At 43.5% G+C, this 27,656-nt stretch overlaps 2 protein-coding genes across 3 annotated transcripts; both read left to right on the top strand.

Annotated features, from left to right (window-relative positions):
• Positions 1-9,762: 9,762 nt before the first annotated feature.
• Positions 9,763-20,496, top strand: LOC142898948 (immunoglobulin-like and fibronectin type III domain-containing protein 1). The gene is made up of 21 exons (XM_076042259.1): positions 9,763-9,884; positions 10,914-11,036; positions 11,150-11,289; positions 11,402-11,501; positions 11,708-11,750; positions 11,839-12,025; positions 12,377-12,539; positions 12,635-12,907; positions 14,021-14,110; positions 14,292-14,402; positions 14,810-14,934; positions 15,407-15,548; positions 15,664-15,957; positions 16,233-16,529; positions 17,616-17,795; positions 17,876-18,004; positions 18,142-18,450; positions 19,103-19,188; positions 19,310-19,502; positions 19,600-19,896; positions 20,120-20,496. Exons 1-21 carry the CDS (start codon positions 9,794-9,796, stop codon positions 20,494-20,496), a joined length of 3,750 nt encoding a protein of 1,249 aa, XP_075898374.1. The 5' UTR covers positions 9,763-9,793.
• Positions 20,497-22,630: 2,134 nt separating this feature from the next.
• On the top strand, positions 22,631-27,557 carry LOC142898625 (uncharacterized). Of its 2 annotated transcripts, none has more exons than XM_076041649.1 (5): positions 22,631-23,188; positions 24,524-25,008; positions 25,358-25,520; positions 26,214-26,763; positions 26,839-27,557. In XM_076041649.1, exons 1-4 carry the CDS (start codon positions 22,907-22,909, stop codon positions 26,748-26,750), a joined length of 1,467 nt encoding a protein of 488 aa, XP_075897764.1. In that variant the 5' UTR covers positions 22,631-22,906; the 3' UTR covers positions 26,751-26,763; positions 26,839-27,557. The 2 variants fall into 2 exon arrangements, with proteins under 2 accessions (XP_075897764.1, XP_075897765.1); XM_076041650.1 differs by having other exon boundaries at positions 22,633-23,188; positions 24,527-25,008.
• The last annotated feature ends 99 nt before the right edge of the window (positions 27,558-27,656 follow it).

Below are 27,656 nucleotides of genomic sequence, written 5' to 3' on the forward strand. Positions count from 1 at the left end.
GTTTTAGTTCTTTTTCCTCTTTGTAGTTTGGATTTTTCGCAGACAAGAACAAGATGAAAGCAGCATATACGGATGCCAACCTGCCTTCAGAGACGTGTCTGTCATCATGTTATCTACTTGTTTTTGATCTATATTTGTTATGTGTGACACAGAGGAAGATGCTGATCCGGCACGTTCTTTCCTTCAAGTTCACAAATCAAGCACTTTGAGGTTAGAAAACACACAAACTGCAAAGTGAAAGGAAGACAGCGGAATGCAACGGAAGGCTCTCTGGGGTGATGGGTGAAGGAATTGATTTGGGAGGGGAGGAAAAAAATCAATTGGCAATGCCCTTCATTACTATATTATGATCTTGAACATTCACCATGTGGTCCCTTAACTGGTGATTGATGGAAATGGGAACTGCAGTTACCCCATTAATTTTCCACTTTTTTCATAACAATCAATCATGTTACAACCTAGATTTCTGTGTGTGTGTGTGTGTGTGTGTGTGTGTGTGTGTGTGTGTGTGTGTGTGGTGGGGGGGGGGGGGGGGTGGTGTCGCAAAGGGAAGCAACATGAATAGTAAATAGAGCTAATCAAGGTAAAGTTATTTATTGAAAAGTAAGTAAGTAAATAGAAATAATAAAGACAAAAGCTGACAAGTGCAAGAAATTAAAGCTTCACTGTTTCAATCTAGTGTGTCAAAACAAAACAAAAATGTACCTGGCTATGTCATTGTTTGGGCAACTTTACCCAGTGAATCAGTTCCGTGTTTAGGCCAGTACAAAAGCAGAAACAACGACCTGCAGGTCCTCAACTAACATCTCATAACCATTATCAAACCAAATCAACACATTTAGCTCCACCGTGTTGGGCCTCACAGAAATCAGAGGCACCAAGCCGCATCAATCAGGCAGTAGGTAGTGGATGTAGACATGACACGACAGCCAGGATTCAAGATTCTGCGGTTAAGAACAGATACATTTCAAATTGAAAAGGAGCACAGTTCATGACTGCCTTTAGCTCTCTGGCGTGATAGGTGATGGAATTGATATGTGAAAAAAATCAATTTGCAACCTCCTTCATCACTATGACTTTTACTTGAACGTTTCACATGTGATAGGAGAAAACTGCGGTTATCCCATTCAATTTCTCCCATTTCATGGCAAGAAGCACTTAACGTGATGGTGGATTGGCACCATTGTGCATCGTTCTTTGCCCGTCAAATGAAGAGTTAACATAAAAAAATTGAAAAGTTTAGAAAAAAAAACAATATTAAAGAAAACGATATGCATGAAACTACTGCAAGCAAAATTGTGCAGCAGCAGCAGCTGAAAGACAAATCTTCAGATACAGCCCCCGCCCGCAGCAGAGTACTTCGACGTTCGCCTTGTGGCCTCAGAATTTCACATGGCTTATCTGCCATCTTCTCTATTAAGTGGGTCTTGTGCTGCAGTGCAGTTAAGCAACAGTTCAAAGACTGATAGGCTCCCTCAGCCCGTCCTCCAAATTGCTGCCGCAGTGCCATCTCGTTAAGTGGATGCTTAAGTGTGGGTTTTGGTAACATGCGCTCTGTCAGGTGACAGAGCAGGATCTGGCTGACAGGTAGGAAGCCACGCACACCAATAAATACCAGCAATAACTCTGCTAGCTTGATCACAACTCAAGACAAGACAATCATCTCTCAGAGCCGCTGGACAAATTTTGAAACTGTGTTTTTTTTTTTTTATTGTTAGAGGAAACTTTTCCAAACTTTAAGATGAAGGATATAAAACTATAGTTTAATTTTCTACTGTTCTTTGAACTCGTCTTGCCATTCATCCCCTTGACTAATCAGCGATTTAATGTTTCGATGTAATGATAATTTAAAGTTCATAGCCGCTATCCTTTCATCTCATCATCTCATTAACTTCATTAATGGGCTTGCAAAGGGCAGTGGCAGCTGGGAGAGACACGGCTCTTGTCCCTTCTTATGGCCTTGTTGCCACCTTGTACCCCTGATGCCCTTGGTAATCCAGGTTGAGGTCTCTACTTTAAAAAGGTACAGTCTGTAGTATTCCCGCTGCTTATTCTTCCACTGAACCAGTCTTGGATTTGCTGAGATTGCATCTCGGTCACCGATTTTGCCAAGGAACAAAGAGAGCGCTGAGGAATTTTGACTCCCATTAAGCTTTGACACAAGTTGCATTTAACACTGCAGCACACCACTAACAACTAATATGTTCATAAAGGCATGATTGGAAATGTTGACTGTAAATAGTTGAAACAGACCTAAGATGGAAAGATATCTGCCAGTATTTCCTATTTCAGGTGTATATAAGATTGAATGTATAATGTTACATATGTATTCTTGTTAAATGAATGTTTTAAGGCAGTTCATTTTATTTATTTATTTACTTATTTTATTTATTTCCTGTTAGACCACACAACCCACTTGGAGCAGGCGGGGGATTAGAGGGCAAGGTTTTACCAGCCACAACATTGAACTTTCTTCGTGCGGTTAAAATTTGGAACTTACTTACACTAGCTGCACAATAAAACGTTTAATGAGGAAACGGTTGTTATGAATGTGTTGCATGCAGAAGTCATAAAACTCAAAGATGGGGTTATTTCTCTAGCTGGTTTAAATTATCACTACGGCTATAAATGAAGGAAATATACTGCCATCTTGTGGGATTGCAAGAGAACGTTAGCAGATGCTCCAAAGAAAAGAGTATTATTCCCTGAAGAATTATCATCATAGGATGGACCAACACCATAAGGAGTAGTGTGGCCAGAAAACCATAACCCCTGGCATGTTCAAGGGCAATTTATTTTTTGTGTATTTAATACAGTTGCCTTGGATTTTTAATATAACTGCACAAAGTTTTAAGGCCAAAGGCTCTGATCTGTGTCAAAACTATTCAAGAATTTACTTAAGCTGTACCATATTTTGCAGGGCAGCAGATGAACAAGACCTGATCGAGTTATTTTTTGCCACATGTTCCAAATACAGAATTTAATTAGAGCAGAGGCAGCTGCAGTCGCCCATAAAATGTTGTGACAATCCAGACTGAACCATGCAGCAGGAGTACAAGCTCAGTATTGTATCTGCTGTAAAGACTGGGCCATGTTTACGTGCATCCCAGACTCTTTATTGTGGCATGTTGTTGATCCCTGGTGGATGTAGAGCAAGGCCACCTCTTATAGAAAAAAATAAATAAATACTGATGCGCTCGCAAAAGGGAATCCCTTTGAAAGTTCTCGGATGTTGGGCTTTTGTTGTGAGCAGTCATCCAAATGTAGCAGGAATACAGGCAACAGCCAGCGTGAGCAGCTGACACATAATTTGCCCCTCAAGAGAATTCATTTAGCTGAGAGGCTTTTAGGTAACGAGAGTCCAGCACTGGGCTCAAAGTAAGATGTAATGAGGACTTTGGTTGCAATCAATGAACAGAAGAGCTCGATCTCAAGTTTACGCCTGTTTCACTTTGATTTTTGACAGCTTCATGGACAAAGTTGAAACTACATGAAATCCCTGTCTCTCAACGTGTCAAAACAAACATGAAAGCAAAACCAAAATTTGTTCAGACGCAATAGACAACCATTTAAGAACCAGTTAAAAAGATTGCGTTCCTGTAAACCCATTCAAACCCATTCTTCTTGCATCCCAGAGAAGTGGCCATGAAAGCACCAAAGGTTTGAATGACTCATTTTTTTATTTTTTTTATTTCATTTTCAAAAATTGTTTCTGTTTGTATGGACACTTAGTGGACTGATAGGGGTATTTTGATAAGGGTGAGTTTCTCGATGCACAACAAAGAGTCACTGTGTGAATTGTGCGGCTCTTCTGCTGTTCACTACCAGCAGGATGTGTTCTGGCTGTGCCAACAATGGCAGCAAAGATGCAAGTTAGAATGACTGTTCGTGCCTTGACGACAGAGCCAATGCACAGGGCCAATTATGGCATCATTTTGCTTGCTTGAACATCAGTCAGAGCGACGGGAGCTTATCGTTGTCACGCCGTAAAAATAAAGATAGAGCAACAAACGAGCGCAAACATATGGAGGAAAGCCGCAAATGGATCACTTTAAAACAAGAAATTCACTTGGTTTTAACATGATCATTTTATAGATCCTACAACAAAGTGTGCAGAAACTTGTTAGTCTTATCCACACCGTTTCCCTGTTCAGAAACAAGTTTAACGTCATTACAAATGGGGACACAATAGATATTTTTCTTTGAAATAATAAATAAACACATGGCCACCTTTATACATTTCACAATAAACCAAAGAAGAAACAGAAATAAAAGAAAAAGTTACTTCACTTTTTGAACTTTGTGTCACCCTCTCCCCAGACAATTGACTCGCAAAAGAAAATAAACTCAACACCTCTGACACTTGTGAAGTTACCTCTGGTGCTGGTCAATTGATTGTTTCCATCCACACAAATTAGGTTTCTGGAAGTGCAGCTGCGGGCTAACTGTCTCCCGTCTGAGGAATATGTCTTGTTTGTCAATTTGACATCAAGATTGTGACGCCCAGGACATTGACACTTTAATGATGAGTACACTTTAGAAAATAACTCCCAAAGAAACTGATTTTTTTTTTTTTTTTTTTTGCTTTGAAATATAGAATCAATGCACAGTTTGTACAGTGGAAAGAAGCACATAATGATAAATTGCATATTTATGTTTATTTCCAGGACCTAAACAATTAAAGTAACTTGCCGCACAGGCAGCACAATCAACCACTGCTCTCCCTGCTTAAGTCAGAGTCATTCAAGGCCCTTCTTCAGTGGCCTCAAGGCTGTTTTTGATTGCTTGGTTTTTGTACAGTCCTTGAATTCTGAGTCTGCCCAGTACTCAGGGCAAAGACTGGCCTGCAAAACCTCCACAGCCGACCTCGACTGGGTTGCAAAGGGTGATGAAGCCAATCCTCTGACTGTCTGCAGCTAGGTCAGCATATTGAGCCCTTTTTCTCTCCTGAGCCTCCCCGATCCGGTCTTCCCAGGGGATGGTCCGTGCTAACAAGACCACCGGCTTGGTTGTACTGGACATTAGAATGATGTCTGGTCTGTATGAGGGTGAGAAAATGGCTTCAGGAAACCTGAGCTATTTCCCCGAGGTCAACCAAGGTACTCTCTCACTGTTGCTAGTTGCCAACTGTGCAGCTTGGGAGCTGGGTTTCTCTCCAACCCAGAGGAAAGTGATGGTCGATTGTGGGGGGTGGGAGGGACGTCACAGAATGTCCGTACAAGGAACTAGTGAAGCTTGATCGACTGCGGCACTACCCAGGAGATCTGTCTACCAGTCACATGTTTCCATCTGGTCCAGGGTCACGAGGTTGCCCATTCCCACCGCTGTGCTGAAGCGAGCGTCTTACACATCTGGATGCAGCTCATGTGAAAGCACGTACAGGTGAATGACCCTAGTTTTGCACACTCAGAAGCCACAATACGCACAAGGTCCCTGCACCAAAGCTCTTCCTCTGCCAGAAAAAAATTATAGGGCACACTGGTCCATTTTACCAAAATGTCAATCTAGCAACTTAAAATGACACTCAGGAGTTTGGGTGGCCCCGAATGTTTGTATGCATGTCTGACAACATTGAGGTATGCTCTTCTGGGATCTCCTCCCAGATTTGGACCATGGCATCACTGATTTATCACTCATTTATTCTCCATTAACTGCCTGTTTACTCGAGCCACATGAGGTCAGGCATCGTTGCGCACCAGGAAGAAATCAGGTCCTGCTGTATCAGCATAGGTTCTGACAATGGGTCCAAGGTTTTCATCCCAATATCTAATAGCAGTCAGGTGATCGTAATCTAACTTGTAGAGGTTTGCACGTCCTTCCAGGGATATACCTCCCAACACCATCAGTGACCTACCACCAAACTGGTCATGCTGAAAGATGTTGCAGACAGCATAATATTCTCCACGGCATTTTATGGCAAATCTACAAGTTTGAACTACATCCTTAACAGAATGATGACCCTGAGGTAAACTAATTTCAGACAATTAAACCTGGGTCTTAGAAGAGATAACACTCTTTTGCAATAAAGGTCAGGATTTATTACAAATGCATCTTGTGTTGCCCAATTAAGAATGTATTCACTCCTTGTTGAAGAGTGAGTGACATGGCCTCTGCTGATGCACCGCCAAGGATTCCCCACAAGAACAATCTATGCGGCAGAGAAGCAGGCCAGGATGTCTAGTTAGCACCTCGGCGGCAGTTCTGTGGTTCGTCATGACTGGAATGAAAACTATGCAGCATGACATTTCATCAATATAAGGAAGGGAGGCTGAGGGGGTTTAATGTCTAATCCAGGTGGTTTATGTGGGCTCAGGCCTACTCAAGAGCCTATTCAGATGCATTAGAGGTACTGCAGATGGAAGGACAAGCATGACAGGACATTGGCACCATGTGGACCATGTGCTCATAGATTCTAGGAATGTCCTAGAAGACACGGACACAACTTGTTTGTGCACATATCATTGAACAGAAGAAGTTCAAAAGTTGGACCAAAATTTACTATTTGAACCAATACACCACAGCAGATTGGGCACAATGTCAAGTTTTGCTTAAAGTCAAACTGTGCTAACCTGGGATGGGAATATGAAACACAGTCAACCCACTGAATTTTTCCATTTTAGGCAACCCCAGACTGAAGAATTAGGTCTGCATTGGTAGACGTCTCCTCATCACCCTCAGCTGTTGGACTCAACTGTGCTTCGAGCTGAAAGCTAATATTAGCATGCTAACCAGTTTACACTAGGTGTCATGTTAGCATGGTGCCGTGATGCTGTGGTAAATACTTGTATCACATGCTCAAATGTATTCAAGACAGTAGTTGTTCTTCAGGAGCACAGCATACCGAGTGATAGACAGACGGAGTGCTGCAACCACTTGTCGACCAGTGCTGCTAATGCGACAAAAACACAAACCGGTTTCCATGGGGAGAACATTGCCGAATTAAATGTAACAGCAACTGCAAAAACAAAAGGGTTATCATACATCAACTGCTATTTCTTCCTGCAATAGAACATCCATATTTTCTCAGACCAAGTAAGTCAGTGGTCCAATTTTATAGCTGGATGTGGATCTGTAATTGCTGACATTCTTGTTCCTGACCTTGGAACCGTTAATGCCTTGTTCTTTCCCCGACCTTCCTTTTTCCAAAAGGAAAAAAGCTGCCCCAGTGCCCTAATCAGAAGAGGCCAGATGAATGTCAGAGCCTCGATTATGTAACACATTGTAATGTAAGAAGAACACAGGAGATCACGTGTAAGTGACTTGTTCACAACAGGTAATCTTCAGGAACAAGCGATGGTTTCAAATTAGGTATGAACACGTAGAGAAGGCACTTGACAAAAAAATGTCCGTATTTTTTTTTTTTAAGTGTATATACAGACATACTGATGGCATGTGACCAAATCACATGCAAGTACTACAAAACATTTTGGATCCAGAAGTAAGTTTACAGTCAGAGCTTTGCAAAAATAAAGAAATTACCATTTGTGGCGAAAAGTACAAGGGAGTCACACCATCACAGAAGCCCATTTAGCGTGGTAGCTAATTTTAGGATTGTTAGTTAGCCAACCAGCTTAGCTCTGACAGTATTAATTTGGTTGTGTCTGTTTAAGGTGGAATGAAATGTCTTAGTGTCTTTACTGTCTGTTTGCAATTTAAATTGCTTATTAAAGCCTGAGATGACAAGTCAGATTTCAATCTGAATATCTTATTACATAGTATTAATGAATGACTTATCGGGAACACAACGTGGAACTAAAAGAAACCCTTAATCCCTGATTATTACCCTTGACAGTTGTGCACTTATGGTATGTGTTACACACTGTTACTGGGAATCAGATCCTTTACGGCCCATTTAAAAATCACAGAATCATTTTATTGTCAGCACAGTGTGAGACTAGTGTAAAAGTTGAGCATGCTGTCATCACGTATGACCGCGGCGAGAGACACACTTCAGCACTAACTTGCGACCGGTAGCCCTGCCTTCTCCACCAGGCTATTCATCCCTCTTTACCTCATCCTGCACAGCCCCCAGCACACCACCACCCACCGCACTTCCCCTTAATAATAACCCACACAGCTTTGAGCATCCATCTGCCTCCACTCGACACTCCCAGTCTCAGTCACAAGCTTGCAGGAGGCAGCCGAATCAAACGCCTCTCCCAGGGGATTTAATATTCAGCTCAATCCAGGGGGCAACAAGTTTTGGACCACATCTATGTAATAGGACAGCGTCTCGCTTTCTATCCCGAGCACAAGGACACAGCAGCTGACAGGTAAACCCCTCTCCGTTGATGTCACTGCAATCACTGGGTTCTATTCAGCCAGGTCGGACTTGACTTCTCGGTGACTTGATAACAGTTGATAAAGTCATAAGAGTGAAGCAGCTGAAGTGATTGGAGGGAAGCAACGAGTCTGAGGACTTGTTTGAGGGCTTGTTTATGGGCAACTGACTGGAAGTGATAGCGTTGTGTTTGTAGGTGATTGAATACTGAATCAGGTTTTCTTTAAGTGCCTTTAAGGCATCACAATGCACAAGCAGGTCTGACATCAGTGCAATCGTGTTTGCCTGAAGCGACAATTTAAATGTTCAAAAGTAACTTAGATGATATTTCTATTGCTATATCTGACATGTCTCCCAAGTTATGACATTATCACCGCTTATTTACATTCTGATATACCTGGAGCATCTATTTTTAAGCAGTATCCTTTTCAAAACTGAGATTGTAGGTTTTGCATTGGTCTGCTTTTAAGATTAGAGTATTTTCAACAGTAAGAAAATACACAATACGTGTGAAAATATATAGAAGACATTCGATACAAACTTCAGAGGACAAAGATTTTCACAACAGCCGGTAAAATGCAGTAACTGGTCCCAGTGGAGCCATAAAGAATCAAGTTTCAGGAAGACATGAGGATGACCTTGGACACGCACAACAGATGTGGAAGTTTTACCAGCTTTGCAACCTTTGACTCAAGCACATATTGGATCCGTCTTGACTGCAACAAAAAGACAACTTTAGAATCTTATGCAGACATGTGCCAACAGGGCTTGTGTGGTTGTCACAGCTCATAGCTTCAGAAACTAAATGCCCATTAAAAGGCATTGCCTCTAAATGTCACCATCACTTGCGAGTGTCTTATCTCGCAATTAAACAGGAACATAGCAGTGACAGACGCAAGTACAGACATATTGCATTTTTGCACATCCAGTCTTGTAAACATCACTGCACATAAAGTCTATGCTCTTTGCAGGCTCAGACGCTTTACTGGGCACAATGTGGAAAGGAGGGAAGAAAGGTTCTGGCAGAAGACAAAGTACAGTATTGTTTCATTCTCTTTAATTTCATTTTCTGATTAATTTAAAGAATACCAGAAGACTGCATTTTTTTTTTCCAACATAGGTTAATGTTGTTGCTGTTGGTTTAAAATGGAGCTTTGCTGTCTTTTACTTGCATACCCTTTTCTGTATAATTTTATCAAAGTTTCTAAAGATATGTTGTAGTATTTTTTTGGAAGCATAAGAAGGTAAGACCTTCCTATTGTGTCAAGCGGATCCTAAGACATTGTATTTGGCTGCTGTATTTGAACTAAAACAACTGAATGTGACTTCAAACCTTTGACTGAACTGAAAACAATATAAAACAACTAACAGGAGACAATTTTTTTCCTCCTGCCTCCTGCCCCCACCCCAACATCACCAACCCCACCCCTAAACAAACAAAAAAGTTCCAGTAAACACGTTTTACATACCCTGTAATGTCCTCCAGATATATCCGCTCATGCACTTTTCAAAATGTGTGGTGTTTTTTTTTTCCCCTGCGCAGATTTCTCCATCGTCCATCAGTACATTCAGCGTTTTAATGAGGTGTCTGGCAACAAGACAGGTGAAATAAGATACATGGCCTTCTTCCTGTTGTGTGAGGTCTTCATGCATTACTGTACTGCATGAGTACCATGCTTTACATTTATTACAGTGAAAAATGGAATGCACGGTGAATAAAACATTAGGCCTTATTGAATACCACGTCTTGTCTCCCCACCGATGACCTTAAATATGTATTTACCTATATTTCAAATCAATCATCCCCTTGATGCATGTTTGGCAGCCGCGGTCACTCTTTGATTTCCCCCTTATCATAATAATCATTAATCCTTGGATTAATGTGGTTCCTTATTAAACCCCTTCAGTCATTCTCTATGTTTGCACGTCAAAAACCTCCCAAGAAAATGCCCTGCAGTGAAGCAGGCTGATAGAGCAGCTTTGAAATGCCTCAGTGAGTTCATGTAAGGGTTGCATTCACCGGGGTTGGAGAGTATATAAATATATGGAGTTGACAAATGTATCGACTGAGAAAAATCAAAACAATATGAATAGCTATGGCAGTATTCCAACCAGTTTGCTGCCAAACTGATGATTCAAACTTAATAATATGAATATTCTTCATAGGCATGGGAATCTTTTTTTTCTTTTTATCATATCCCAATGTAAAATAAGTCAATACCAGGCTGATTTAAAAATAAAAATGAATGTGTGTTTGTTCTCTTGTCTGTTCTTCACATAATGCAGTGCAAAAATATTGGATACATTGGATACATTAGGCATATTTTAACATTATTCCTAATGCCTACTGTGGTGTACTAGTAGTGTGGTGTAGGTATTGTAGTGTATATGACAGGCAACGCGATCATTAACATTAAACATATCTAAAAAGACTGAAAACACGATTCATAATCCATCTTCATGACTTGTCTTGTGTCCATATCTTTGTCAATGCATCTAATATAGATACAGAAATAACCACCTGCAGTGTGCTGACACCTGCTGGCAGCCAATAATCCAATCGCATTTTATTATGCTGACTGACCGTTTGTTTGTTTTATTAATTTGTATCTACTTTGCTGCTTTTGTTTAGCTATAATCAGAAGAACATCCAAGATTCCTGGAGTGCTAATAACTCAGTGTGTGACAGAACTGCCAGACGGAGCAAGCACTCCAGACTTTCAGTGTAAAGTCGAGCCAATAAGTATATCACAAGGTGGGCCTCGCCTTCGCAGACCCCTACACCTCAGTTGAACTTATTGCAGTCATCTAAGCAAAAGCAATGTATTCAGTCGGTGTAAAAACACAGTTGTTTCTTTTGGGCTTCAGGAAGAACGGCTATATTTAAAGCCAAAGTGACAGGGACTCCAAAGCCAGAGGTGTCATGGAGACGGACCAAAGGAACACTTTCAGACAAACAGAAGTTTCAGAGTAAATATGACAAATCCACTGAGGAGTACATTCTGCAGGTGAGTGACTAATGACCAGGCCGATGGGAGCAATCGCCAAGTTAATCGCCAACGACCTGAGGAAGAATGAAAAGCTTCCATTGGGTGACTGTCCACATCCTGTACTTTTTAGATTAACAAGGTGTCCGCTGATGAGACCGACACGTACAAATGTTGTGCTGTGAACGAATATGGAAAAGCCATCAGCACAACCACCTTGACTGTGACAGACAGTAAGATGTGACAGTGTTTAATAATACTTAAATGGAATAGATTTCTGGGTTCCCAAGTCTACAGCTAGCTTTTGAATTTTCCCCCAAAACTTTACATTGCTTCCATTCTCTAATGTGATCCTTGTCAAATGAAGCCCTTGTTAAACAGCCATGACTCCAAAAACTAAGCTGAAGTTGTGAGAGATATTCTTTTTGTATGTTTACAGCTTTGTCAGATCCAACAGACTTCCGGAAATTGCTGAGGAGAAGGTGAGACTGTTGTGGAGATATGATATTCCCTCTACCTGAAGATGTTTGGCACAAAAAGGACTTAATCTATTGTGTGTAACACCTTTAGCAAATTGGAAGAAAACCAGACAAAGCCAGCAGATGGGGAGCGTGATAAAAAATTCTGGGACGCGATGCTGAACGCTGACAGCAAAGACTATGAGCGCATCTGTGCCGAGTTCGGCGTTGGAGACTTAGATGTGATCCTCAAGAAACTGGAACAGAAGAAGAGGGAGCAAGCTCAAAATAAAGACCTGGTAAGAAAACTGTCAGCACTGAAAGTAACAGTGTTGTCCCCAGCTATATCAGCAGAATATAAAGGTGTTACAAAATGAAGCAGCTCCACTTATCATTTCAGGTTAGACATTTGCCAATAATTACTAATGGTAACTGATCGATTTTCAGAATCAACACACAAAATCAGCATACAATGTTGAATAATCATATTTCTGCAAAGAATTTAATCATAGCAAGCTATTTCACTGACAACTACTAAATTTATCTGAAACCTGCAAGTTTGCAGTTGCACACATCATTTTATTTTGGTATAATGTCAAGATTCACAATGAAAAGAAATATTGAAGTGAGTTCTCTGTGTTACTGGGCAGGACGGTGTGAAAGCAGGCGGTGAAGGGGCAACAGAGGTAAACAATTCAACAAGTGCGGAGATGGCCAAGGCCTTAAGTATCATCAGTATGCTGCAGAAAAACACAGGACAGGACGCGATGGATCTTACGGAAGACGATCTCCTTCTTCTGACAGACTTTAAGCGTAGGTTGGGCAGGGGAGGGCAGATTAACGCAAATGGCATCAGTCAGGAGAGTCTTAACAGGCACATTTACTAACGGCTCTGTTTCGATTTGCAGTCTCCGACCTGGAATTTGTTATAAAAATTCAGGAGATCCAAGCTCAAGAGGGAGACGACGCCCTCTTTGAGTGCGTCCTGACGCACCCGCTGCCCAGGATCACATGGAAGGGGAAGGGCAGCGTCCTCAAGGACGGAGAGAAATACAGCATCGGTGTGTCCACCCACAAACTGATCCACAGGCTGATGATCAAGGACTGCACGCTGCAGGACAAAGGAATCTACTCTGCCGAGAATGGCAGCACATCCTGTAGTGCCTGGCTGGTCGTAGAAGGTAACACCTAACATCACCAGCATGGTTGATGACTTCTCACAAACCAAGCTCAAATCATGAAATGTGCGTGTGTGTGTGTGTGTGTGTGTGTGTGTGTGTGTGTGTGTGTGTGTGTGTGTGTGTGTGTGTCCTGTGCTCTACATGTATCCTCCAAGCTGAGAACGGTCCGGCCTCTGCTGGCAGGAAGACGGCTCGTAAATCTACGGTGGCTGGTGGGGCACAGATCGATCTGGAGCAAGTGGCTCGGGAGCAGCAAATCAAAAACCGAAAGCAGATGGAGGAGATTCTGGCGTCGCTGGTGGCAAAACACGGAGAACAACTGGGAGACAAGTTGAGCTTACTGAGACTAGGTGATGGCCAAATGAACGGCATCAATGGCACCGATCATAGCTGCGGAACAGGACCCACAGCAAAAGGCGGAGCAGAAGCGACTGTAAATGACACTGTGCACCAGAAACAAGGCAGATCTGACCAAGGAGAATTTAACAAGGTAACAGGTAAAGTTGATCGACGCTCTGCACTGCAGTAAGTAGCAAAACTATACTTCAAATTAATAATGTAGGTCAACTTCAGCTTCATCAATGACTGGACGTAATCATAATTTTAAAAAAATGGGAACACAGGAATATTGTGATGAGGATGATGAGGATTACTCCATTACATACTTTCCATTTCTCTGATTTTACTGGACAAAGGTTGGCGTCTTGACTGTTTTTTTGTTTTTTCTGAGCAGACTCAGGCGCAAAGGGAAGTGATGGTGAGTTCAGTTCAAATGATGCAACCACTGATGGAAGTAAAGATTCCACTGGATCGATCAAACGGAAAAAACACGCTAAGAAGGTCAGATGGAAAGAAAATGAAATTGGTAAGGAACTATTGACTGCTTGGTATCACAGTAGTCCCTCATCATAAGTCCGAAGGAAAGGGAAACGTGCTTCAGAAAGCTACATCATTCACAGCACTGTGGAATATTTTTCATTAAGATGTAAACGGATATTACTAAAATCAGGCTGTTCATTTTGAAACCTTTTATAGAAACCCTTGGATATTGGATAGTTTTAGGGCAAACTTCTGTTATTGCATATTGTGAAAAATAATGTGTTTCCCAAACAGATCCGAGTGAAGAGGGAAGTCAAAGTGAAGAAGGAAGTGAGAATGAAGCAAGTTACAGTGATGAGAGTGAGACAGAAAACATAGAGAATGGTAGGAGACCTCTGGTGGATCGTATGTGCACTGGCATGTATTCTATTATTTTTCTTAGTACTCATTCAGTCTGGCAAAATGAGCAACGTGTGTGTATATTGAGGGTGGGGGGCGTGGATTTCCAACATTTTGCCTTACTGCCATCGTCATTCTGGGGAAAAATGAAATTTTATTTCAAAAGGTGAAGATTCAAAAGATCACAAAAGGCGAGGTGGAAAGAAAAATGGTGCTGGTTCAACCAAAGGCTCGCAACGTAAAAGAAAAGGCCGACTGATAGAGGATGCGCTGATCGGTAAGCAAGCTCTCTCTTGTCCTGCTCCCCAAACAAATAGATTACGTAGTATTTTTGTCTGATAATTGTCGAGTGGCCAAACAAACCCGATGATCCAGCTGGTCTTGTTCCACTGGTGCTTACGTGTATACTTGTTCACACAGCCTCACAATTCAGAACTTCTGTTCAATCAAATTCAATTAACAGTTTGTGTTGTTACTTTGCACTTCAATAACAAGGATGCGTTTGCATTCCTATGCAACTTACACATGTCAGCAGTATCAAAGAAAAATCTTCATAATATATCAACAATACAATTATTACTTTTTTGTAGGTAGCATACCATCCAAAATATATTCTCCTACTGTGAGTCTTTTAACAATTACAACCATTACATGCCAAGAGAACCACATCTGCTGTTCTTTCAGATCCTGGGGTTCATTTCATCTGCGGTCTGTCTGACGTCAGTGCTATTATCAATGAGAGTGCCGAGCTGACGTGTAAGCTCAGCAGTGAGGACTGTGAGGGAGTGTGGTTCAGAGATGGCAAAAAGGTTGGTCAGAAATACTAAACCAATCGTTCTGGTCAACGCGGACTAATTTCATGTGTAAAAAGGCAAGCTGACAATCAGAGCGTAATTACACGCCAGTGGCTTTGGGTCAACACTGTGAAATTAAATGAAACGGGCAGCATGTCCCCAAGACCATCCTTCCTTGAGTCATAAAATAGCTCGCGTAAAAAAAAGACCAAAGACCAAGAAAAAAGGACAAAGTACATATGAAAAAACTTCATAGCTGTCCAGAAAACAGCCTAGAAGAGTGCAACTATCAAAGAGTCCAATGAGTAATAGAGATTAAACCACTTCCATCACTTTCACGGTTTCAAGACCATTGACATTTGTCAAACCCTACCCCTAAATTATTATAAAAAAATGTAATTAAATTTAAAAAAAGGTAATGAATAAATGAATGCCGGTATTTTTGCATTGTTCATGTTTGTCACCTATTTTCATCTTCCCCGATTAGATATCACCAGACGATCATTTCTCAATCACAAAAGATGGTGCAATTCACAAATTGCTCATAATCAAGTGTGAGGAGGAGCTAGCTGGGAAATATCGCTTTGAGGCCGATGGTCGTAAAACAGAGGCAATGATCACAGTTAAAGGTCTGTAATTGTCCGGTGACAAAAATTATGTCTTTTTTCACATTGGGGTTAATGACACAGAACAACTTGGAATGAAATGTTAGACCCTTGAATGACCAAAGCTTCCCTCCACCAGATCCCCCGAGGATTTACACCGAAGACCTCAACGCGTTTACTGAGCCTTTGACAGTGAAAGTGGGTCACAACGCCATCTTCAAAGTGCAGTTTGTTGGCCACGAGCCCATCAAGGTGCAGTGGTACAAGGAGGGGGAGGAGCTCCATGATGACAGCAACACAAAGCTGGAGAGATGTAGCGGCCAGAGCCGCCTGCTGCTGAGCAGGTGTCACAGAAAACATGCAGGAGAGATCAAGATAAAGCTGAAGAACGAACACGGTTTCACTGAGGCAACGAGCCAGCTGATGGTGCTCGGTGAGTGAGTTGCGTTCAATGGCCTTTTCTCTTTTGGGTGAAAATAGTTTCACACCTCTATCTCCTTCCGTTTCCTGGACACAATAAACTACTGTCATAGACACTTAACTTCAAGAAATCACTTTGTTACTTGACACATGTAAGATCTATTTGGAGAATCACAGTTACGACAATCACAATCTGAAGATTTGACTTGCCAAATTTGGCAAGGAGAGCAAAACCTTGAAACAACTAAAAAGCAGTTGTGAATTGAACTTTTTTTTTCAACCTTTCAGACAAACCCACTCCTCCTCAGGGTCCTACAGAGGTGACCGAAAGCTCAGCTGTGTGCATTGAATTTCGGTGGAGGCCACCAAAGGATGATGGAGGCTCTCCGGTGGTTAACTACATCATGGAGCGTCAGCAAGTGGGACGAAACACGTGGAAGAAAGTAGGGGAGATCCCCGGAGTTCCAACCTACCGAGACACAGATGTGGACCACGGCCGAAAATATTGCTACCGCATACGGGCCGTGACCGCAGAGGGGACAAGCAATGTGATGGAGACAGATAAAATGCAAGCGGGCAAACTATGTGAGTCCAAGAACAACTTGTAAGAGATAAACTTGACTTTGGTTCATCCAAAACACAACAAGATACAGAGAACCAACTACAGCCACCGTCAAAAAACACATCACTCCATTAGCTGTCATGCTGTTTGGTGCAAAAGAAAAGAAATTACAAGGAGCTTTTTACTTGCTTTTGCACAGAAAGTAAGCTGTGTCTAAAATCAGTGCACAACACAGCAAAGACAAAAAAAAAAAATGTTGTCTACATTCCAAATCATACAAAAAGCAAACAAACTGGATTGAAAAAATAAAAACTATTTCCAGTTTGTGTTTATCTTAAAAATGGGTGGTGGGCGGGGGCTCATTTACACGAACCAATGACGAATGCTATCTATTGTGAAAGCGAAAATACCTTTATAAAACTTTACTGAATTATGTATTTGTGTATTTAATATATGTATACTGTATTTATGTATCTCTAAAAGCTTCATAACTTATTTCGAAGGCTTCATTTCCAAATCAAAAGATAACGACAGTGTAGGGTGACCATGTTTTAACTCCAGAAAACCACAACACTTGGAATGCCGGCAATGAGATACTCATATTATACTCGCAAAAAAATCTATATATTCCAAGTGTGCCTTTTCTGCACTGTTTGAACACAGTTTTATGATTTAATTAAAAACAAATGAAAACAGGACGTCCAGGTCGGGCCGTGAAAACGGGACATGTGTAGTGTAACAACACTCACCAGCTCACGGAAGTAACGCCATTTGTGACTCGTGACGTCAATAACTGGTGTGATAAAAAATATATTCCGTTATTGTTTCTGGTTTGGCCCGGATGTAAACATTGCACCAGACGCTTCACTTGTCCAACTTCCGGCACAGGTTTACAGATTTAACGCACCTGTTCTGAGTTGCTCTGATTAAAAGTCACTACTGCCCCCTGCTGCTCAGCACGACACCCTGCCACTAGTTTTCCTCATTCTCTTCTTTTCTTTTGCTCAAGCTCAGTATTTGCTTAAACCTGTGTATATTATTGCTTTGAAAACAAAAAGATTTGATGCAAAAGAAAAGAAAATTAATTACATTTTGTCTGCTTGTTGCAGCTTTTCCTGGCCCCCCAGCCCTTCCAAAGGTGGCCAGTGCCTTTAATGACTGTATCACCCTTTCATGGGACTCCCCAAGTAACAAAGGTGGCTCTCGTATCCTGGGTTATATTTTGGAAAAACGCAAGAAAGGCAGCAACTTGTGGACTGTTGTCAATGCCATGGATGAACTCATCAAAGGTCTGCCTTTTCTTTTCAGTTTGGTTCCATTTCAAAACACTGCTGCATGACACTAATTGTTTCGTTGAATTTTCTTCCAGAAAGGACATTTGCCGTAAAAGACGTTGTGGAGGGAATGGAATATGAATTTAGAGTCACAGCTATAAATATCTCAGGTGCAGGTGAATTCAGCAGCCCATCAGAGTTTGTTTTTGCCCGGGATCCCAAGAGTAAGTTTTGAATTTCAAAATTGTACACGGGACTATTTATTCGTTTTTTGGGGGGGAGGGGGTGGGGACACCTGTGCATTTTAAATAACTGTAGGAATTATCTTGTGTTGAACAACTTTTGATTGTGTGTCCCAAAGAGCCTCCTGGTAAAGTGACCGGCCTGAAAGTGACAGAGACCTCTTACACTCACCTGGTCCTGACTTGGATGAAACCTGAGGACAAACCAGGGATACAGGATGAAGCAAAGGGATATTTTGTGGAGATACGGCAGGCAGACTGCATCGAGTGGTCCCGCTGCAACACCACCACGCTCATCACCACTACCTTTAGTGTGAAAGGCCTCAGGTCCATGGACATGTACTGGCTGAGAGTGATCGCAACCAACGACGGTGGGGAGAGTGCGCCCCAGGAGCTGGCTAACTATGTCATTGCAATGCCGTCACCTGGTATGTGAACTTACCTTTGGCAGTCTGTTCTGCGAAACCCCAACAGCTTTATTTATGACAGGTTGGACACAACAAAATATAAAAAAAAAATATAAAAAAAAAACGCTATATGATGCAACAATGATTTGACATTAACCTTCGGGCTAAATCAAACTATTCCCTTATGGGAAATCCTACATCATATCGCTTATGTGAATGACAAAAAAAAAATGTACAGAAAATTCTTCAAATAATGCACATGCACATTATAACAATGGTTTCCTTTCAGATAGTGTCAACTCAACTCATCTTCACAGCCTTGACATGTCCAAATCTGATTAAACTATGCAGGATTTCAATGTTGACAACATTTCAACATCGCCAAAATTACATTTTTTATTTTTAATGTGTGGGCTGTTTTGTTGTTGAACATTCACATGAACAAACTTTTTAGAAGAGATATGAAGCCATCTTCACGGGGCCACTGGTTATAATGTTTCAGTTGATTGGTGTGAGTTTTGAAAGCAGTTCAATTTTACGGTGTCTACTCTGTGTGTATTTTTTTTTTTTTTGTCAAAGATTTCAAACATGAGCACTTGACCACTGATCATTTCTTTTTCACACTTCAATATAACCCTGTTGCACCTTTCATTGATCTTCTTTAATGTTTTAGTGAGGCCAAAGTTCACTACCCGCAAGATGAAGAGCTTCATGGTGGTCAAGGCAGGAAACTCTGTCAGGATCACAATAAACTTTGAGGTCACGCTTCACCTTTTTTAATGATTTCAGTGTTTTCAACAGAAGAAGAAAAAACATAAAGTGTTCACATCCAAAATACTGAAGTTGTTCCTGATGCTCCTTTTTTTTTTTTTTTTTAAAGGCCTCCCCTCAGCCAGATATCATGTGGCTGAAGGACAACGTGCCGGTGGCAAAACGAGTTACAATCAGTAACTCTGATGGTTCGTCACAGCTGCTGATTCCCTCTTCTGAACGCTCCGATTCTGGCATCTACTCCATTGTGGTGAAAAATCTTGTGGGACAGGAGACATTCAGCACAGAGGTCCGGGTCACAGGTAAAACAAAAAATGCTTCAGACTGTGTGTGAGTGCTGTGCTGGGCCACAATCAAAGTTACAATTACCTAGACATGTTTTGTTTTTTGTTCTTCCAGATGACCCAAAGCCACCTGGAGTCGTGGATCTGGAGGAGAACGTGCCAGGAACAGTTACGGTGATTTGGGAGGCTTCTCCTGACGAGAAACGTGACGACCGGCTCCACTACACCGTCTCCAAATTGGACTCTACCAAGCGAATGTGGTCCACTGTAGCTGACAGACTCTTCAATAACAAGTTCACAGTGTGCAATATCATGCTTGGAAGGGAATATAACTTCAGAGTCTATGCCAAAAATGACATGGGCATATCAGCACCCTCCGAGTCTCCCACCTGGTGCATGGAGAAGAAAAAAGGTGACTTTGTTCTCGGTTGCTTAGTAATGAATCAAAAAACTCTAAAGAATGAAAAGAGGGATGTTTTCTTTGACGTTGGGTTTCAGCAAACACTGTGTAAAGTGACTCAAGCAAAAGAAGGGGGAAAAAGGAGAAAAATCCCCAGACATACGATGCGTTTCTGTTTTGCACCACTGGGGATCTTTAACTACAGCATATTCCCACCTGAACTTCTGTCTTGCAGAAAAGTTTGTGGTGAGCTTGCCGACCATGAGGGACTGTGACCTGCATTGCGCCCCGGCGTTCATCGTGCCGCTGAAGCTTCACATTGCACCCAAAGGCTACGAATGCCACATGAGCTGCGCGGTGAGCGGCAACCCCAAGCCTCGTGTCACGTGGTATCGAAATCACGTCAGCTTGAACACCAATACCAACTATTACATCTCCAACACGTGCGGGGTTTGCTCCATGTTGATTCTGCGAGTGGGGCCCAAAGACGTGGGCGAGTACACCGTCACAGCGGAGAACTCACTGGGACGGGCAGAGTGCTCCACCATGCTCAGTGTCAAAGGTGACAGAGAGGGAAAAACACGGCGGTTTGTTGGTTTCAGGGGCAAATGAAACACTAACACACATTTCCTTTACTTCCCATACAGAGTAAGGAGACTGTCATCACCCCCACTGAGAGTGCTTATTATAGATTACACAATAACAGCTGTACGCTTTGAAAAGATCCATGGCACTCATTCACAGGAGTGAAAATAAAGCATTATTCCACGTTTATGATCACTTTGTTTTTGTTGTTTTTTTTCAATCAAGATGATATTGTTTTTTCCTCTCTCAATACCATTTTACCGTAAGCTTCCAGCACAAGGAGCCCTTTATTTTTGCATGTTCATGTCTTGCGGTATGTTTTTTCAATTCTTATTTACTAAGAGAGGTTACTTGTAAGGCATAACCGAGTCTTAAAAGACTCAGTTAGACTCTTTTTCCAGGGAGCCCTTCAAACAAAGTGTTATCACGAACCCAAGTATTTTCACATTTAATTAAAATATACAGTTATCTCAAGCAGAGTATTGGCTTAGCTTAACTTTGTTTGAATACATTTTGGATATCTTTGGTTTAAAACTCTGAAAAGCTGCTAGAAGTATGTTGTGAAACTATGAAAGAAACATTAGCTCACTGGAACGGTTTGTCGATTTTAATACAGCTCGTCCAGTCCCTGAGCGCCATGAAGGCTGATGGGGTTTCACGTTCTTTAATGTGCCTGCTTTTGTGACAGGGTAGATAACAACCACTAGGCCTTGTAACTCATATCCAAGAGCATGGGGCAGATAGCAGATGAAGGTTAAAACTGAGATATGGGATCGGGCCTCTGTCCAGAATAATTGCTGATTCTGCAGAAGCTCTGGTAGAACTTTCTTGAAATGTATTATCCAATTATGACTCCAGCTGTAAGGCTTCCCTCAAGGGCACATCTAAGGGGCGGGAAGATGTCACGATTAAAGCACTAAGTGCAAGTGGAAGGACCTTAATGCAGCAGTGTTATACTTGTTATACTGTTGATATCATCTTGGCATAACTTCTGCTTACGTGCAGACTGGTTTGTCAAGCTGGCAAATAAAATAGGGGCAATCACTGACACCAGACAACAAAAACAATCTGGGTTATCCCCTATGACAAATTGAAACCACCCACGCTTAAACTTGCACTTGCACAGCTATTAAAAAAGGGCATCTGGTATCTGTAGTTGTGCTTAAACTCTGACCTGTAAGATCGTGTATGCCAGTGCTGGCATCATTTCGTGGTTTTCCCCTAAATTATTATTCAGTATGTGGTATTCATGCGCCAATCTGAGGTAGTATATTCAGAAATTGAGTGAGTGAATGCAAAATCTCAACATGGTCAAAAATTGAAAAGAGCCATGACTGGTTTTGGTAAAAAATCTGACAAATTATTTTTTGACTCGGATTTTCCTGAAACTCACTGGGAGGGCTGTTCTGAGTGAGTTCCACACATTAATAGTACGGCAAAACATTTTCCTTCCCCAACAGTGGTTGACTGCAGAAAACTGACACTCGGCTCCAACTGTAGATGCTGTACAAGTAGAAAACAATAGTATGTAGAAACACATTACGACAAGGTATAGGATGTCAAATTATAGTTATCAAATTATGATTATAATTTGAACATAGATTCATTTTAATCATTAATAATGTTAATGGGAAACCTTGGTGGAAAATCAAATATCGTAAAAACACAAATAATCATTTAAGAATAAATCAAACTTTTCAATTCTAAAAATTCTAATTCTACAAAGGAAAGGGCAGAGAGATTTTCAGGAGATGCAATCACGTTTACAGTGTTGATGCCATCAGTGATAGTAGTAATAGTTAGTGGTTACACACAGGTCAAAAAATGGTCCGTGCAGACTCACTTGTGAAGCCTCTGCCACACGCATTCTACTTTAAGCACTTACCTAAGCTAAGGGCGTTTTCTGGCACTGTAGCTAAACTGGTCAATTAGACAAAGTCGTGTGTAAAATGAGCTTCGTCGCCCATTGACTCTTCCACCTCGTCACGTTACCGGAGCACACTGCTGCCTGTGTTACAGTGGCGCGCCACCCCCCCCAGCTGCAATGGGACGGAAAAAATAGCGCACGGACTGGAAGCGAGATGACAGCGGCGCACATGGAGGAGCAGGCTCGGCCACGCCCCCTCCTCATTCCGCTTCCTGAATGGACGAGGGCTCTACTACACCTCCCGGTCCCATCCACACACTGCTCTCCCTTCTCATCAAGAACTCCACTCACTCACTCTCTCAGGCTCTCTCTCTCTCTCTCTCTCTCTCTCTCCCTCTGCACTTTAATGAGTCGTCTGTGGAACCGGGCCGAATTTTGAAGAAGGAGCCTCTCGAGGAAAAGCAGGTCGCCGCTCGCTTTTGCTCCACCGCGTCCGGGGTAGAAGAAAGAAGAACACCATCCGTCCGTCCCCCCCAGCTAGCTCAGAACATTGTGTCCTCTTCAGGCAAGATGACTGCCAAGCACCGCAAAGGCAAAGGCAACCACAAACACGGTGAGGACAACTTCTTCAAGAACGACGCGACAGAGACGGAAGTTCGCGGCGGGAGCGGCAACTACGCGCCGCACCTGGTTCTGCTGGCGGTGGTGCTGATCGGCGGCGCCGCGGGCGCCTGGTTCTGCCTGCAGCAGCAGCAGACCCTGGCCCAGTTGACGGACAGTTTCACGGGCATGCAGGTGAAGATGGTGAAGCTGCAGTCCTCCCACGAGGAAGTGCGCCAGTCCAGCAGCAAGGTAAGAGAGATCAAGCCGTTTCTGAGACCCCCACACCCAACTCTCCCGCCCGCCCCCTCCCCACCACCCACTCTGGTGCCAAAAGACACGTCCATTAAAAAGGCCTGAACGTGCACGGGCAGCAAGCGCGCGCTGCCACTGACAAGTCAGAGAGCCAAAACTTGAAGGCCTCTGCCAGGGCCTGTCAACGAGCTGTTTACAAATAAAACCCTCAAATAAATAATTTACAACTTCTGTGTTTTTCTCTGTCAGTCTGTGTGAGAACAGTGAGTCATTGTTTGCTTCAATGTAAAGGCAAAGATCTGCACGGTTCTGACTGGTTTGCCTAATGAAACCACCACACGAGTCTGTCTGTCCAGCGCACGCTTCCTGTGGTGTGCCTGAGCTAAATTTAATCTGTCATTTTGACACCCAACTCCAGTTCCTAGTCTGCTCCCAGCACCACGAGGGAAGACTGGGAGTGGGGGTGGGGGTGGGGAGCAAGGAGCTGATGTGTTTGAATGATTTGAGGAAATGGGACAGATTGTAGGCGTGGCACGCACTCGCCTCTGGTATTTCGGCACAAACAACACACAGGCTGCTTTCCATGTTGTGGTTGCCTCACACTACCTGCAAGTCCACATTGCATTCCGTCTATAGTTATGGGTTTTGCTGCAGGCGAGTTCAGCAGGGTCATTACATAGGCTCTGGAGCTCTCCGCTGTTAAACGTCCATTGACTCAGGTTTTACAAGTCCATGTGGAAGTTTAAGGCCAGGCTAGTTTTTAAAGCAAATACAATTGCTTAGGCAGCAGTTTCATTTCCGCTCATTAAAGCCTATTATTGGGTTGTGATTTGGTGCATTTTGACGCGTTCATAAAATATTTAGCCCTTTGTTTACAACCTGTTGTGAAGATGCTCTTTGTACAGCAAAGCCTAATGCTTAATTTAAAATGTTTGGACAAAAAAACAAGGTGGGGCAAGAGGATGGAACAAAGGCTTGGCTTAGTGTGCAACTGTGAGGTATTAGGGCCCTTTGTGATGTCACAACAGGCCATTTCCACATTTAGCACGCACTTTCTGAAAAGTGGCTGTAGGGAAGTTCATTTACAGGACACATTATTGGTAAAAAACAAAAAAAAACAACAAAAAAACACTTTTCTCAAAAATCTACAGTTACAATTCCTATTTAATTTCTGCATTTCCTCTTTTTTTTTTTAAAAAAAAAAAAGCCAATTACCCTCCAAAAAGGGGCTTTTAAAGCATCAGCTCAGTGTTGATGGAAGTCGACGCAAGTTCAGCATGTTTGCTCGTCGACTAGCTTTTCTCAACTGCACCCCTGTGCGTTTCCTCCCAGCAGCACATCTCAGAGAGCCTGGAGACGCGGCTCAGCGCCCTGGAGGACTCCTTCGCCACGGCTCAGAAGCAAGTGGCCGTGGCTTTGGCCACAGCCGAGCAGCTCAGGACATCCGACCTGCCGGCTCAGGTACTGTCGCTCCACACCGAGATGGAGACCCGCCTGGCGGAGATGCAGCAGGCCACCGTGTCCCTGGAGCAGCTGGGCCAGCTGCAGGCCGCCCTGAGGGAGAAGAGCGAGGAGTTCGAGGGGGTGAAGATCCAGGTGGAGGGCCTGACCTCTCACGGCGCCGAGCTGTCCCAGAAGGTGGAGACGCTGGCAGGGAGCCTGGGGGAGGCGGAAGCAAAGCTGGAGCCAGCCGGGCAGGTGCCCGGGCTGAGCGCCGCCGTCGAGGGCCAGGCAGCGGAGCTGAGCATTCTGAAGGAGCGGCTGGACTCCTACCAGGCTCAGCTCGAGGAGAGAACGCTGGAGGTGGCCGCTCTCAGGTACGCCGTGCATCTAAGCAAATAGCTGCCCTCCGCTGACCCACAATTCATGTTGACTCTGGCGAAGCCCCTTCGGCTCCCAGCAGGACCAGTGTCTGTCGGCCTCGCGTTGGCTTTGTTGGATCTCTGTGTTCTGTGTAAACAGCCCTATTGTACTGATGATTTTTTGGGGGGGCGTTTTTGTATGCGAGTCTGCCCTCTTTGTGCTCAAACATTAAGCAAACTGGCTTCGCAGCCTGTTGTCACACTAATTCGAATCAAGGTGGCCCGCGAAATAGTAGCCGTTTCAACTTTCCTCAGACTGCCGGCAGCGAGCGCCGCTCTGACGCTGGCTGTGCGTGTCTTTCAGGGAGTCGCTGGAACGCGAGGAGTCCCAGCGGCTGCAGCAGGCCAGCGCGGAGGAGCAGATCAGCTCGCTGCGTCAGAGTCTCCAGGATCAAACCTCCGCAGCAAAGAGTGCCACCGCTGGCCTGGAGGCCCAGCTGGAGGACGTGCAGAAGCAGATCGCCGAGGTGATAAACACAAGTCCTATTTTTTTATTAATTATTTAATTTTTAAATAATTTAATCCTTTATCGCTTCATTCATCGGCCTCTTGAATCGCGTGCCTGCCGCCTGCCTCCGTCAGCTTCATCCTCATTTAAAATTGATGGGCTACAGATGGTGCAACGTGGTAGCTGAGAGCGGGTTGCGGCACCCTGCACGGCCTGGTTTGATTCTACCAGGGTGACCTTCATGTCGTGCACCGCCCTGCATCTCTCCTCAGCTGTTTCTAATCAGGGTTCTTTAAAACAAATCGTTTCAGAAGCATGTTGTGTGTCATTAGATTATAGATGCTCTGGAAATGAGCAGAATCTGCACGACATGCTCCAACGCACACGCATACATGCACACAAACTGGCAGAGAGTGTGTGTGTGTGTGTGTGTGTGTGTGTGTGTGTGTGTGTGTGTGTGTGTGTGTGTGTGTGTGTGTGTGTGTGTGTGTGTGTGTGTGTGTGTGTGATCTCTTTACTATTCCTAGTTCTCTGTGGGCCCACAGGGAAGCATAATGAGATTTTCATCCCATTAACTTAACGGAGCCAATTAACGGACACGAATCCTCTGATGGATCGCCATCTGCACTTCACGTGTGATAGATTTCCGTGTCGTGGTGGTGTTCAGATGTGCTGTGAAATAACTAATAATTTCCGGCTCTCCTCATATTAGCTCGTGGGAAAAACTCACCCTCCCGCTGAGCCAGCGGATGAGCCCAAAGAGGAGACGACTCCACCAGCTGTGAAGGAGGAGGAGCAAGAAGTGGAGGAGGAGGTGGTGGAGGAGGTGGAGGCAGCCCCTGAAGAGCTAGAGGCACCTCCAGAACCCAGCCCTGAAGTAGAGGCAGCAGCGCCAACTCCAGTTGAGGAGGTGAAGGAGGAGGAAGAGGAGGATCAGACGGGACCTGATGGGGCTGAGGCTGCTGAAGAAGAAGAGGAGGAAGAGGGAGTAAAAGAAGGAGGACAAAGCGCAGGCGATCAGCAGTTGGGAGACGTTCAGGAGGAGCCGACTGCAGAGGAGGAACCCGAGGTGGAGGAGCAGGTCGACGCTGCCACGGAGGAGAGCGACGGCAAAGAGGAGACACCTGATGGAGACCAGGAGGAGGAAGGGGAGGTCGAGGAAGAGGAAGAGGAGCAGGACGTGTCGGACGGTGCAGGAGAGGAGCACGCTGCACCGGCCGAGCAGGAAGAAAGTGAAGGAGACGATTAAGGAGAGGATGACGGTGAGGCACAGCGACAAAGATGAGCCGTCATTAATTCGCTTCGTTTCATTTGATTTTGCTTTTTACCCCCCACAGAGTGAACAGAGCCACCCAGACGACCACAAACTGTCCCTGTCCACAGTCCCAGTATGCAATGAGGCGGCGGCGACGGCATGCTGTCGGAAGGCCTCGCTGGCCGCCGTCACTTTAGGTGCTCTCTCCATTTCGTGGTCGCTCTTGGAAAAAGTCAGATCGCGGCAGAGGAGCGCAGTCGCGCTCTCCTGAAGTTGGCCGTGAAAAACCTGAAGCTCGCAGCACGAGACGGCTGCGTGAAGAAGGAACTACATCATTCATTCAGGGATAAGCTGCCAAAAAAAATATCTGAAGCCTTAAACAGTGACTGTCTTTTTAAAGAGCCCTCTCCCCTCTCTCTCTCTCTCTCTCTCTCTCCCCCCCCTCACTGCACCTTTCGTCCTTTACCCTGTTCTAAGCTGGAAAACTAAAGCCAATGCTGTTCGTCAGTGCACTTAAGCCATAAGTAACGTCGTGGTGACATCACAAGTTTCTTTGTGTCACTGTTCAGAAAAAAACAACATTTTCAGTATCTTAAAGTATCATGGTGGTTTACACAAGCCAACCAGGATTAAAAGCAATAAAACAATAATAACTAAAAAAAAAATGAAATTGTGGAATAAATGTGAGGATTTAAAATACTAGAGAAACTGTGAGTGTTAGAATTTTTTTTAAGGAAATTGTTGAAGTATTTGTACCTGTCTGTCTGTCAATACTTAAAAACTGGAGTTTTTCTCAGTTTATTTTTGGCTCATTGTATTTCTTGACCTTTTTTCTCTCCATCACCCTGCTGCATTCATTCATTTTGATATCCAATTCGCTTCAGTAGCTTGATTTAGTCA

Source organism: Nelusetta ayraudi, unplaced genomic scaffold, assembly GCF_046127955.1.
Source record: "Nelusetta ayraudi isolate G7.1 ecotype Tasmania unplaced genomic scaffold, CSIRO-AGI_Nayr_v1 ptg000070l, whole genome shotgun sequence".
Classification (NCBI taxonomy): Eukaryota; Metazoa; Chordata; class Actinopteri; order Tetraodontiformes; family Monacanthidae; genus Nelusetta; species Nelusetta ayraudi.

Bases quoted from the DNA above. Each gene is read 5' to 3' on its own strand.
- LOC142898625 (XM_076041649.1), top strand. From the start codon at position 22,907: ATGACTGCCAAGCACCGCAAAGGCAAAGGCAACCACAAACACGGTGAG. The intron at 23,189-24,523 runs GTAAGAGAGATC...GTTTCCTCCCAG, and splicing joins TGCGCCAGTCCAGCAGCAAG to CAGCACATCTCAGAGAGCCT. The intron at 25,521-26,213 runs GTGATAAACACA...TCCTCATATTAG, and splicing joins TGCAGAAGCAGATCGCCGAG to CTCGTGGGAAAAACTCACCC.
- LOC142898948 (XM_076042259.1), top strand. From the start codon at position 9,794: ATGTGTGGTGTTTTTTTTTTCCCCTGCGCAGATTTCTCCATCGTCCAT. The intron at 12,026-12,376 runs GTAAGAAAACTG...GTTACTGGGCAG, and splicing joins AAGCTCAAAATAAAGACCTG to GACGGTGTGAAAGCAGGCGG. The intron at 14,111-14,291 runs GTAGGAGACCTC...TTATTTCAAAAG, and splicing joins GACAGAAAACATAGAGAATG to GTGAAGATTCAAAAGATCAC.